We start from the raw sequence: 13322 nt of genomic DNA, 5'->3' as shown, positions 1-13322 counted from the left end.
TATTGTGGCTCAATAATAAGAATTTAATATTTTGTTAGAAAATGTGTTTTTCTTCCTTGTTAAACAGTAAGGATTTGCAAAAGAATGGTTTGAGCTACATCAAATGATTTACTCAAAGCAGTATGTATTTCATGAGTTTTGTTTCAATAGGAACAAAACTTGCTGGCATGTTTGAATATGGAACAAACCACAGCCATTTTAAATGGAATTGCATCAAATGTTCTATGCTATTTTGAAAATGATGTAATTATAATTTGTCTTGTGTTTTGCAATGGAAGTATTGTTTGCCTTTTCCTCTCTGGGCTTTGACAACAGGAAGCAACAAGTTGTGTCCCCATTGCTTATAGTTTAGACTGGGCAAGCAAGGTGAGTTGGGGGTTGAATTTTGGAGCAGAATGGCAGACATTTAAGGAATACATTTCATGATGACAAAGGTATTCTGATTCTGTTTTCCCATTCATGCCAGTCCTTGGGCACTAGAATGAAAACCATTACTTGATTGTTTAAAATAGATTCTTGTATATATGAGTTTATGCAAAAATGCATATATGAATTATTGATTATATTTCAGAAAAAATGCAGATAGAATGTAATTGCAAAAAAGTATATTTGTACATATGTATTAATTCTGATCCTGATATTCTCTTTAGACCACCAAGACTATATTTTGGAACCACTTTCCCTGCCAGAAAGTCCAGGTGGCATTTCTGCTGAAGAAGAATCTCCATATGTGCCTTGTCTATTCTGTGAAGAATATTATCCAATATCAGAACAAAATCAAAATCTGAAACACATGATCATAAAACACAAACTTGTCATAGCAGATGTCAAGCTGATTGCAGATTTTAGAAGGTATGTTTCCTTGAAATTAAGTAATGGATCTTAGCACAGAGATACCATGATCTAATTCTAATACATCAACCATTGTTTATTCTGGTAAATACTGCAAATGGAAGAAGATGATTAATGAAGATCAGTGAAGATTTTAATGATTGGTTTAAATAAGAGAAATAATAACAGATAATAAATAATAGATATGCAAACAACAAATTTACATTTTTTCGTAGTTTTAGAATTGTAGATGTAAAAGTCCATCCTGGAAACTATAGGTACAGGATTAGAATTACCCATGGTGAAGAATACAGTGGGGCAAAAAAGTATTTAATCAGCCACCAATTGTGCAAGTTCTCCCACTTAAAAAGACGAGAGAGGCCTGAAATTTTCATCATAGGTAGACCTCAACTATGAGAGACAAAATGAGAAAACAAATCCAAACAATCACGTCTGATTTGGAAAGAATTTATTTGCAAATTATGGTGGAAAATAAGTATTTGGTCATCTACAAACAAGCAAGATTTCTGGCTCTCACAGACCTGTAACTACTTCTTTAAGAGGCTCCTCTGTCCTCCACTCATTACCTGTATTAATGGCACCTGTTTGAACTTGTTATCAGTATAAAAGACACCTGTCCACAACCTCAAACAGTCACACTTCAAACTCCACTATGGTGAAGATCAAAGAGCTGTCGAAGGACACCAGAAACAAAATTGTAGACCTGCACCAGGCTGGGAAGACTGAATCTGCAATAGGCAAGCAGCTTGGTGTGAAGAAATCAACTGTAGGAGCAATAATTAGAAAATGGAAGACATACAAGACCACTGATAATCTCCCTCGATCTGGGGCTCCACGCAAGATCTCACCCCGTGGGGTCAAAATGATCACAAGAACGGTGAGCAAAAATCCCAGAACCACACGGGGGGACCTAGTGAATGACCTGCAGAGAACTGGGACCAACGTAACAAAGGCTACCATCAGTAACACACTATGCCGCCAGGGACTCAGATCCTGCAGTGCCAGACGTGTCCCCCTGCTTAAGCCAGTACATGTCCGCGCCCGTCTGAAGTTTGCTAGAGAGCATTTGGATGATCCAGAAGAGGATTGGGAGAATGTCATATGGTCAGATGAAATCAAAGTAGAACTGTTTGGTAGAAACACAACTCGTCGTGTTTGGAGGAGAGAGAATGCTGAGTTGCATCCAAAGAACACCATACCTACTGTGAAGCATGGGAGTGGCAACATCATGCTTTGGGGCTGTTTCTCTGCAAAGGGACCAGGATGACTGATCCGTGTACAGGAAACAATGAATGGAGCATGTATCGTGAGATTTTGAGTGCAAACCTCCTTCCATCAGCAAGGGCATTGAAGATGAAACGTGGCTGGGTCTTTCAGCATGACAATGATCTCAAACACACCGCCCGGGCAACGAAGCATTTCAAGGTCCTGGAGTGGCCTAGCCAGTCTCCAGATCTCAACCCCATAGAAAACCTTTGGAGGGAGTTGAAAGTCCGTGTTGCCCAGCGACAGCCCCAAAACATCACTGCTCTAGAGGAGATCTGCATGGAGGAATGCACCAACATACCAGCAACAGTGTGTGCCAACCTTGTGAAGACTTACAGAAAACGTTTGACCTCTGTCATTGCCAACAAAGGATATATAACAAAGTATTGAGATGAACTTTTGATATTGACCAAATACTTATTTTCCACCATAATTTGCAAATAAATTCTTTCCAAATCAGACAATGTGATTGTCTGGATTTTTTTTCTCATTTTGTCTCTCATAGTTGAGGTCTACCTATGATGACAATTACAGGCCTCTCTCATCTTTTTAAGTGGGAGAACTTGCACAATTTGTGGCTGACTAAATACTTTTTTGCCCCACTGTATATGTGCCAAATAGTTCTAGTTATGAAAAAGTGGAGAGTTAGATCATTATACAAATGTAGACCTCATTTTGGAATTTTAAACATAAAATTTCCAAACTTAAAACTGAACACCCTGAAGAGAAACATATCATCTCCTGTGCACTGCTTGGAGAGTCGAAGCGTGGGTTTATTTCAGTCTGTTGTGACGTCACTGAGTTGGAATTATATATATATATATAAGAGCCTCTTTAAAATTCGGCTTGGGTGGCTTGCAGACAGAGCGCAGAGAGCGAGTTAGCGCTGGGCACCCTGTGAGGCAGCGTTTCAATTGCTGTGGCGGCGGCCATTGCCACGTGGATGGGATAGCCACTCCGATTGTTGGGAAAGGCACCGGAGGCCTTCAGGAGCTCCGAGGCTTCGGAATCCTCCTCTTTTTGTTGTCGGAGAGCTGCGGATCGCAGGGAGAAGGAGCGCTGACTATGCGGCCGATAGCCGCCATTTTGTTTGGGCTATACAACGCAGCAAAATACTTTACATGAGTGCAGCTGGGCGATGATTGGGCCTGATCTACTAATTGGAAGCCGGAGCAGCTACTTTCCACGCAAGTACACCTCTGTACTGGTCTATTTTTACTGTGTTTGGTGGCTTTAACATCCTTGATAAAAGCCTTACAACCTTTTTATTCCTGGAGTGCCCTGATTATAGCTGCTGCTGTATATTATACTCACAAATAAACCGTGTTGTCGGTTTAGAGTAAATTGAGCCCTGAACTGCGCAGTGAGTAACCTTTATTTTATTGTCTTAATTTTCTTGGTTTGAAATTGTGAAATGTGTCTATTATGGCCAATAGCAGTGATTCTGAGGGGTCTTCACCACCTCACCTCAGCCAGAATGCTCTAGCATTAACAAACCAAGATTGAGATCCAGTAAGCCTTCTGTTAGCACCGAAGCTAAGCAGACTAAATCTTCCTCTGTAGCAGCTGAAAAGGATGCCCTGAGAAGGCAAAAAGCCTTGGAAAAGCATTTTGCAAAGGCTCAGCAACAGGCTGCAGCTCCTAAATCCCCTGTGGGTTCAAGGGATCAGGGTGAGGCTTCTAATATTTTTCCCACTGTTTTACAAACTCAGGAAGTACAAGAGGAGCAACCTAACTGGTCTCCCACTATTATTCAGGAACAACATGGGTTTCAAGCAGTTCCTTTTCAGGAGAGTTATGTATTGCCCACGGTTCAGCCTCCTCCTGATTCTTCTCAGGTGCCAGGCAGACAGCGCACTGTGCCTTCTGCCACCTTTACGCCCACAGCGGGTCTCCACCCTCAGGTGCCAGTACAACAAACTTTATCCTCAGAATTACGTTATGCCATTGTGCAAACCATTACCCAGGACATTGATGAGGTGCTGGCCCAGAGGGGTATTTTGGCTCCTTCCCATCCAGGGCCTTCCAGGGCAGATCCTGTGCCTCATCAGTCACATAGACATAGGGATTACAGGGAAGAATCCTATCATGACACTCAATCCCTTCACAGTGAGGCTTCACTGGAAGGTGAGGAGGAATTAAGTGAATTTGAGATGTCGGGATGAGGGCATTGTTCATGATAAGCGAGCATACTCTGGTTTGTTCCGCCCTCATCTTTTCAGAACCTTATTACTTAAGGCTAAAATGACTGCTAATGTGGGCCAGGTGGACAAATCTGCTTCAGCTCCTAAGGATTCCCAGGATCTTTGTGCTAGCCTGTTTTCAGAACAGGTCACTACCCAGGAGGTTATCCCCTCTCCACAGTTTTTTGTCGATACAATCAAAAGGCAATGGGAACATCCTATATCTGTTTCACTGCCTAGTGGCATGGACAAAAAGATGTATTCAGTGGAGAAGGAACTTGAAGAACTTCTCCAAATTCCTACAGTGGATTCTCCCTTAACTAATTTAGCTTCTGCTGCTACTCACCCTTCTGATAACGCAGAAGGGTTGAAGTCAGAGGATAGGAAGGCAGATTTGGCCGCACGTAAGACTCACGAGGCTGCTGCTTGGGCGATTAGATCCGCTACAGCGGCTTCCTTTATGTCCAGAACATCGCTCCTATGGTTCAAGCAGCATCAGGCCAGAGTTTCCCCAGAGGATCTCCGCCTCCAGCAAGATCTTAGTAAACTGATTGCAGCAATGGAATACATGGCAGATGCATCTATTACTGCTGCAAAATTTGCCTCTAGGGCTCTAGCGTCTAATGTGGCCTCCAGACGCTTGTTATGACTGTGCCAATGGCAGGCGGATGTCAGGTCCAAAGGGTGTCTGGCTGCTGCACCCTTTAAAGGACAGCAGCTGTTTGGAGATGTGTTAGATCCCATCCTGGTGGAAGGGAAAGATGAGGAAGGTGCTACCTCAACTGAATAGGAGATATGATAGGAGACCAACTCCTTATTACCGTAGGCAGCCCTTTCGGAATACGGAGGTGGGATTCCCTGCCTCCCAGTCTCAGAGACCATATTTCCATTGAGACAGATCTCAGGACAGGTCAGGATTCCAAGACAGATCTCGGCAGTCACAGTCCAGGCGCCCCTACAGGGCTTCAGGGGGATGCCCCTACCGCCGTTCCAAGTGACTCCTGGGCCCACATCCCTATTGGCAGGTTAAAGATGTTTGCCGACCAGTGGAGGGATACCACCACGGACGTGTGGGCCTTACAAACTGTAACTCTCGAACTAACTTTAGAATTTTGTTCCAGACCCCCTCATCGTTTCATTCAGTGTCCAATGCCCAGGGAGGCCACCAAGAGGGCCATGATGGAGACCAAAATTCAGCACTTGCTGGATATCACAGCCATAGAACCGGTACCGATTGGTCAAAGGGGTTTGGGGTTTTACTCTGTACTCTTTCTAGTTCCCAAGAGTTCGGGAAGCCAAAGGGCAATATTGAATTTGAAAAACCTCAATATTATATAAAGTACAAAAGGTTCAAAATGCACTCACTGCATTCAATCCTGGGGGGCCTCAGGCAAGGAGATTTCTTAACATTGATAGATCTCAAAGAGGCCTACCTCCATGTGCCCATAAGGATTTCCCACAGGAGATTTCTCAGGTTTGCCTTTGCGGGCCGCTACTGGCAATACCGGGCCCTTCCCTTTGGCCTGTCATCAGCACCACGCACCTTCACCAAATTACTGGACATGGTGGTGGCATGTTTGCAGGCTCATCCAGTCGGTCTACAGTGCTACCTAGATGATGTGCTGATCCAGTCATCGTCCTTCAGTCAGGCAGAGCGGGACCTACGACTCACCATCCAGACTCTACAGTATCATGACTTCTCAGTAAACTGGGAGAAAAGCCATCTGATTCCGTCTACCAGACTGATCCATTTGGGGGCGGTAATAGACACCCAATTATCCCAGGTGTTTCTGTCTCAGGAACGCAGGGATAGTATAAGACAGCTGATAAGGCAGGTTCAGGCATCAGGTTCAGTGTCCCTTCTTCTTTCCCAACTGTTGGGGAAAATGATTTCTTGCCTAGCCATAGTTCCCTGGGCTCGATTGCACACCAGAGCCTTACAGTGGCTCCTCCTCCCCAGTCAGAAGTCAGGGCACAGCAACTCACTGGGCAGAATCAGGGTTCCTCAACAGGTGCTTCGCTCCTTGGATTGGTGGCTGTCGAAGGCTTTAGAGAAAGGATGTCTGTTTTGGGATCCTCCCAGACTGGTGCTAACATCGGATGCTAGCCTCTTCGGCTGAGGGGCGCATCTGGGGTCCACTATGACACAAGGACGCTGGTCTCAGGAGGATCTCAACAATATCAACTGGCTGGAGCTGAGGGCTGCATACCTGGCGCTTCGACAATTTCAAGCCGAGCTGTCAGATCGACATGTTCTTCTGTTAACGGACAATGTCATGGCCAACGCGCATGTCAACCGCTAAGGGGGCACTCGTTCGAAAGCCCTCATGTGTGAAGTGAGGAAACTGTGTTTCTGGGCAGAGCGACATCTTCGGTCCTTGAGGGCAGAACATATCGCCGGGACGTCCAACTCAACAGCGGACTGGTTGAGCCGGACAATAATAGACCAATCTGAATGGCACCTTCACCCAGATTTGTTTCATTACAGTTCATTTCAGGGCCCCGACTCTGGACTTGTTCGCTATCCTGCAGACTACTCAATTGCCTCGGTTTTTCACCAGATTTTGGACTCCAACAGCCGAAGGGGTCAATGCCCTTCGTTGCCCGTGGCCGACCGAGTTGCTGTATGCCTTCCCTCCTATTCTGTTGCTTCAGAAGGTGATCAGAAGGATCCTGGAGGAGCAGGGAGAGGTGGTACTAGTAGCACCATATTGGCCGAGACATCCATGGTTTGCAGACCTCATGTCGCTGTCGACACAGCGCCCCGGATATTACCACCACACCAGGTCTCCCTCAGTCAGGGCGCTATTCGACATCCAGATCCTCAGTGGCTCAAGTTAGCTGCCTGGCGATTGAGCGGGAAGCTCTCTGGAAGGAACACTATCCCTCTGAGATAATTTCCACCATTCTAGCTTCTAGGAAACAGTCAACAGTTCCCATTTATCAGGCCACCTGGGCAGCGTTTTGTCGATGGTGCGCTAGAGGGAATTTGGTGCTGACAGCCGCGATGGTCCCACAAGTCCTAGCCTTTCTCCAGCAAGGTCTGAAAAAGAAACTGTCAACTAATACGCTGCGTCGACAGGTTGTAGGTTTGGCGACGGTTTTGCCAGGTGAGGGACCTATTCCACTTTCACACCATCCTAAGGTCTGCAGCTTTTTGAAAGGAGCTGCCAATTTGTTACCTCCTGTTGTTCATCGCTACCCGACCTGGGACCTATCACTGGTCTTGCAGGCGCTCACCTCGCCTCCTTTTGAGCCGTTGCGGACTACCACACTCAGACTCTTCACCTTCAAAGTTGTTTTTTTAGTGGCTATTCTGCACGTAGAATTTCTGAACTGGCGGCGCTTTCCGTGCGCCAGGATTTATGCATCTTTCACCCGGACCGTGTCATTCTTCGCTTGGACCCTACATTTGTGCCAAAAGTTAATTCTTGGTTCCACAGGGTGCAGGAACTTATTCTACCGGACTTTTGCCTGAATCCCAGAAATCAGACGGAGAAGCGCTGGCATACGCTGGATGTGCACAGGACTTTGAGGCATTATGTCAAGCGGACGGCATCCTTTCGATGGACGGAGGCCTTGTTCATGTTGTTACAGCCCACATCGATGGGAAAAAAGGTATCACCATCTACCATTGGACGTTGGCTCAAGGCATGTATTGCCTTAGCTTATGAACAACAAGTCATCCAGTGCCTCGTCGCATCACGGCACACCGTACTCGTAGTGCTGCCACTTCGGCTGCCTGGGCTACGCAAGCATCCATTTTTGACATCTGTAGAGCCTTGGACTTCCCCTTCACCGTTCGTGAGGCACTACAAGCTGGACCAGTTCGCATCAGCTGAGGCAGCATTTGGGAGGCGTGTCTTACAGAGAGTCCTACCGGCTGAGGGGATCCTGGACCAATCTGCTTCCCACATCATCTTAGCTTGGGTATATCCCACGCTTGGACTCTCCAAGCAGTGTACAGGAGATTGAACCTTGGGCTTACCTTGAATGTTCCATCTATGTGCGCTGCTAGAGAGTCCAAATCCCACCTTGGCTTGTACTGGTCCGGGGTCCAGGAGTGATTGGTTCTTCCAACTGATGGTGTCTTCCCTGGTTCCAGTTTCGTTGAAAAAACAGGCTCGGCCGGAAAGAGGAAGATGTGGCCAAAAAATTCCAACTCAGTGACGTCACAACAGACTGAAATAAACCCACACTTGGACTCTCTTGGGTAAGCCCAACGTTCATTTCAAGTTATTCTATGAATTAGCACCAACTCTACATAGTGGAACAAAACATATTTGGTTCTGATTTCTTTCTGACTTTCTGCCATTTTATATTTAAATTTCGTCCTGTTAAAAGATGGATATTCAAATGTAAGTATTTTACAGAAGATTTTAAACACAAATACAAATAATTTAATAAGAAAACCTAAAAAATAACCATAGTAAAAAAATTGTCAGTTATCTGCCTATACCAACAGTTCTTTTTCAAGCACCATTCTCACAGAATGTCTTTAGCAAGATTTATTGAAAGGCAAAAGGGAATATTTGAGGAATTATATCAACTGAATTATTCCTCATCTAATAAAGCAGGATTTACCTAAATACAGGTAGTCCTTGACCTGTGGCCACAATTGAGCCCAAAATTTATTTGGCTAAGTGAGACATCTGTTAAGTAAGTTTTACCCCTTTTTATGACCTTTCTTGCCATAGTTGTTAAGTGAATCACTGAAGTTATTAAGTTAATAATACGGTTGTTAAGCGAATCTGGCTTCCCTATTGACTTTGCTTGTCAAAAGGTTACAAAAGTGATTACATGACCCCAGGACACTGCAACCATCACAAATATGAGTTAGTTGCCAAATGTCTGAATTTTGATCACATGACCATGGGGATGTAATGGTGTGTAAAATGGTCATGTCACATTTTTCAATGCCATTGTAACTTTGAACAGTCACTAAATGAATGTTGTAAGTCAAGGACTCTTTACACTACAGCAGGACTTTCTTTAACGTATTACTGCTTTTAAGTGAACCACAAAGTGGTAGGTCTCTTTACTGTAAGCTTCCATCTGATTGTTTACCAAACTATGTCTGAAATTTGTTAGACATACCATGTTTCCCCAAAAATATAAGACTGGGTCTTATTTTGGGGGGCTTCAAAATAAGTACTAGGGTTTATTTTGGGGAAAACATGATTTCAGGGCAATCAGTCCAGCTGGGTGTGCCGCACCCTGGCATGCGCACAAGAGGCAGCAATCGTGCGGGGACCGCCGGTATCCAGCAGCAGGTGCAGCCTGCCAGTCCTTTGGTTGGGGCACGCAGGTGGTGCAGCCAACACAGCACAGGTGAGTTGATGCCCTGTCCAAGCAGCAGGCAGAGGTGCACGGGGGAAGCAGGCAAACTGGATATGCCACCAGAAAGCCGAGAGTCTGTGGGTTGGGGCAGCTGGTTGCTGGAGGGTTGTTTTTTGCGCGGTGGCACCAGCAGCAGATGGAGTCAGAGGCACGGGGCAAAGGACAGGCAATCTCATTGCGCTACACGGGCCACAGGAAAGCTGAGAGATGACTCACCAACTCTCTGCTTTTCCACAGCTCATGCGGTGCGTCCGGATCGCCTGCATTTTCCCCCACTCTGCCTCCGCCTGCTGCTTGGACAGGTAATCAACTCACCTGCGTGGGCTCAGCTGTCAGGGTTCCAAGTAACAGCCCATATGAAATACAAACTACAAGGCAGGGTTCCTCAATTGATTTATTAGGCATGTCATATTGGCATAGCTGGTGAAAACCCGAATCGGAAGTCCCCCAGGTTTTCCCCACCCAGTTCAAAATCCAAAGTTTTTCCCTGCCATCACACATAACCATCACATGCCCCAATCAGGTCTCTATCTCCATCCTGGATGCCTCACCTCCAGGTGCTGGTGAGAGTGTCCTTGATTCCCAGAAGAATGAATGCTATTTTGGCTACATATTCCCGTAACTATCTCTACTCCCTCCTCCCATTCCCACAGCTCCATCCAGCCTTGAAGACCCTCAAAGATGGCTCCAGGGTTGACAGTGGCTGCCTCTGTGCTCACCATCTCCTGTGCTGGCCATCCCCACCACCCTTCACTAGGGCTTATTTTTGTGGTTGGCCTTCCATTAGGTGCACTCTTAAAAATCAGGCTAGAGCTTTATTTCCAGGGAAACACGGTAGCACTTATCTTTGTATAAGGAAAATACAGCAAAACAAAAGTGGCATATTAGATTTATTCCCAAATAATATAAATGCTCCTTATCAGATTTGCTTATAGTATATGTCCATTTGAAAGGTATATACAGCACGGAAAGCTAAAAACAAAAAAGGAACAAGACAAGTGAAATTTACATCTAGAAAAGAAAAGGAGCTTTGGGTATATGTTTTATTGAAAACAAGAATGGATGCAGTATGGATGGAGTTGGAATATTATATTAGTAAACTCCACATGGACCATCCAAAAGCCAGGGTCTTACTAGGGGAAGACTTCAATGCTAGATTGGGACCAAATGATTATACACTATATACGAAATACCATCATTATCCACCATCAGAGGTTCCCATAAGAACCAGCTCCTCCCTCACACAATTCTCTAAAGACAAGAGAGCAAATTTCACTGGCCTCTGTCTTGCAAAGATAGTGAATAAATTCAACCTTTATCCAACAGCTCTTGGGCTGGCAACTCCTGGTGAGATTACATTTATGGAAAGGTCCAAAACCAGCACCATTGATTATATCCTAACTTCAATGGACTTATTACATTACGTAGAAAATTTTGAAGTCCTACCTTACCTGAAAAGCGATCATCTACCTTTATGTATATACATGAAGCCCTTCATCCGGCAGATGCCCTTCGGGGACCAATTTATTCCTGCAATTTCTCCAGCAGCCCAAACAAGATATAGGGTGAAATGGTCCCAACAACTTGACCAGAAGGTGAGAAGAGCTCTATCAGAGGACAATCTTCAAAAACTTCGCTCAGCCTTTATTACAGCCAACCCTTCCCAAGATTTACTAGAACTATATAAAAACATAGTTCATAAGCTACAAGCAATACTAGTACATGACCGGAATTTTTCAGCTAAGAGTCCCTGTATCGCTTCCAAACCATGGTTTGACAAGGATTGTGTAGAAACCAAGAAAGCTCTTACCTTGGCCTATAAGATGTATAAAAGCGAGACTGGGAATGGTGATAAAACAAGTCTTAAACATCTTATTACTCTCAAAAAACAATATAAGCAACTGATTGCTCTTAAGAAGAGACAAGACACAAGGTCCTCCTGGAAACAGCTAAATTGTGGCAGCAAAGCAAAAGAACTCTTCTCTATTCTGGTGTCTAATAGCTAGTCATTCTGACAGAATTCATACCCCATTAGACATCCACATACCTCCTACAACCTGGGAACTTTACTTTTGGAGAATGTACAAAGAGTGAGAGTATAAGGTATACAATGAAGGACTTACTTGAATGGCCCCCAGTTTCAGAGTCCGAAATCAAATTGCTCATTGGCCAACTGGGAAGGCGCCAGTATAGTCAGACCATGTATAATTGACACTGGATTTTATTATAGATTTATTTATTTATTTATTTATTTATTTATTTATTTATTTATTTATTTATTTATTTAATTAATTAATCAATTTATATCCCACCCTTCTCCAAGTGGACTCAGGGCGGTGCACAGCCAGAACTAAAACACATATCAATACAAAATTTAAAATTATTAAAAGAATTAAATAACTGTGGCCCCAAAATTTAAAACATTGAAAACTAAAACCCATTTGACAATTTAAAAAGCTAAAAAGACTAAAAAGAGGGGGGGGTTCACACCAGCCCTGCTTGATGGAAAAGAAAAGTTTTTAGGGCACGGCGAAAAACCCGGAGATCTGATATCCTTCGTATCTCCGGGGGTAAATCGTTCCAGAGGGCAGGAGCTGCCACAGAGAAGGCCCTCCCCCTGGGGGTCGCCAGCGGACATTGCCTGGCTGACGGCACCCTGAGGAGTCCCTCTCTGTGGGAGCGTACTGGTCGGTGGGAGGCTATCGGCAGAAGGCGGTCCCGCAAATACACATTTTAGTTGTTATTTATTATTTTATACCTGAATTCTTAAGTGTATATATACTGAGTGCTTTTATTTGTTCTGGTTTAAGACTGTGATAATAAATTGTACTTGTAACAGATTATCTTAAGGCAGGGGTCGGGAATCTTAAATACTCAAAGAGCCACTTGGACCTGCTTCCTACAGAAAAAAACACACACCAGGAGCCACAAAACCTGGGTGGGCGTGGCCAACTCTATGTCACTCACTCCCACCTAGCCACGCTTACCCAGCCACAAAACTATTCTCTATGTCTCTCTCCCCCTCCCCCCTCTGTGTCTCTCCCTCTCTTCCCCTCTCTCACCCCCTCTCTGTGTATCACTCTGTATGTCTCTCTCTATGTGTGTGTCTCTCTCTCTGTATGTGTGTGTGTCTTCCCCCTCCCTTTGGGCAACCGTCTTCCTCCTCTTCCCCCCTCCTCTTGTAACTCCCTGGCCAGCTGTGTCTGAGCCAGGGGTGTTCGCACACGCAGGGAGACTCCAGCCTGAAGTGGCAGGAAGCGAAGGCTGCCTTATGTGCAAATGTGGCACAACGGCAGGTACAGGGCAGCTTGCTCCTGCATTCTCCAGCGACCCTCTTCCCCCTCCTCCTCTCAGGATGCCCGGGACAGCTGTGGCTGAGCCGGGAGCTGCGCACGGGTGAGGAGACACTCCTCAAGTGAGCGCCAAAGCTCAGGAAAGGTGCGTGCAGGGCTGGCAGCTGCTTGCTTAAGGAGGGTTTCTCCGCACGTGTGCACTCCCAGTTCAGCCATAGCCAGTCGGGGTTACAAGAGGAGGGGGGGAGGAGAGTGCAGGAGCGAAGCTGCCCTGTACTTGCTTTCACGCCACATTTGTATGTAAGGCAGCCTTCGCTTCCTGCCGTTTCGGGCTGGAGTCCCCCCAAAAAATAAGAGGGGCGGGGCAAACCAGTGATGGGACAGGGAG

At 45.3% G+C, this 13322-nt stretch overlaps 1 protein-coding gene across 2 annotated transcripts in view; it reads left to right on the top strand.

Moving 5' to 3' along the window:
- ZNF277 (zinc finger protein 277) overlaps positions 1 to 13322 on the top strand; it is a 136142-nt gene that overhangs the window by 43531 nt on the left and 79289 nt on the right. For both annotated transcript variants that reach the window (XM_034408857.3, XM_087874163.1), the window contains one exon: positions 651 to 852. In XM_034408857.3, the coding sequence (XP_034264748.1) occupies positions 651 to 852 (202 nt within the window). The remainder of the gene's footprint in view (positions 1 to 650; positions 853 to 13322) is intronic.

The sequence above is a fragment of the Pantherophis guttatus genome, chromosome 7, assembly GCF_059756535.1.
Source record: "Pantherophis guttatus breed Tessera chromosome 7, ASM5975653v1, whole genome shotgun sequence".
Classification (NCBI taxonomy): Eukaryota; Metazoa; Chordata; class Lepidosauria; order Squamata; family Colubridae; genus Pantherophis; species Pantherophis guttatus.
Note: the sequence above shows the minus strand (reverse complement) of the source record. Positions and strands in the feature narration are given on the sequence as shown.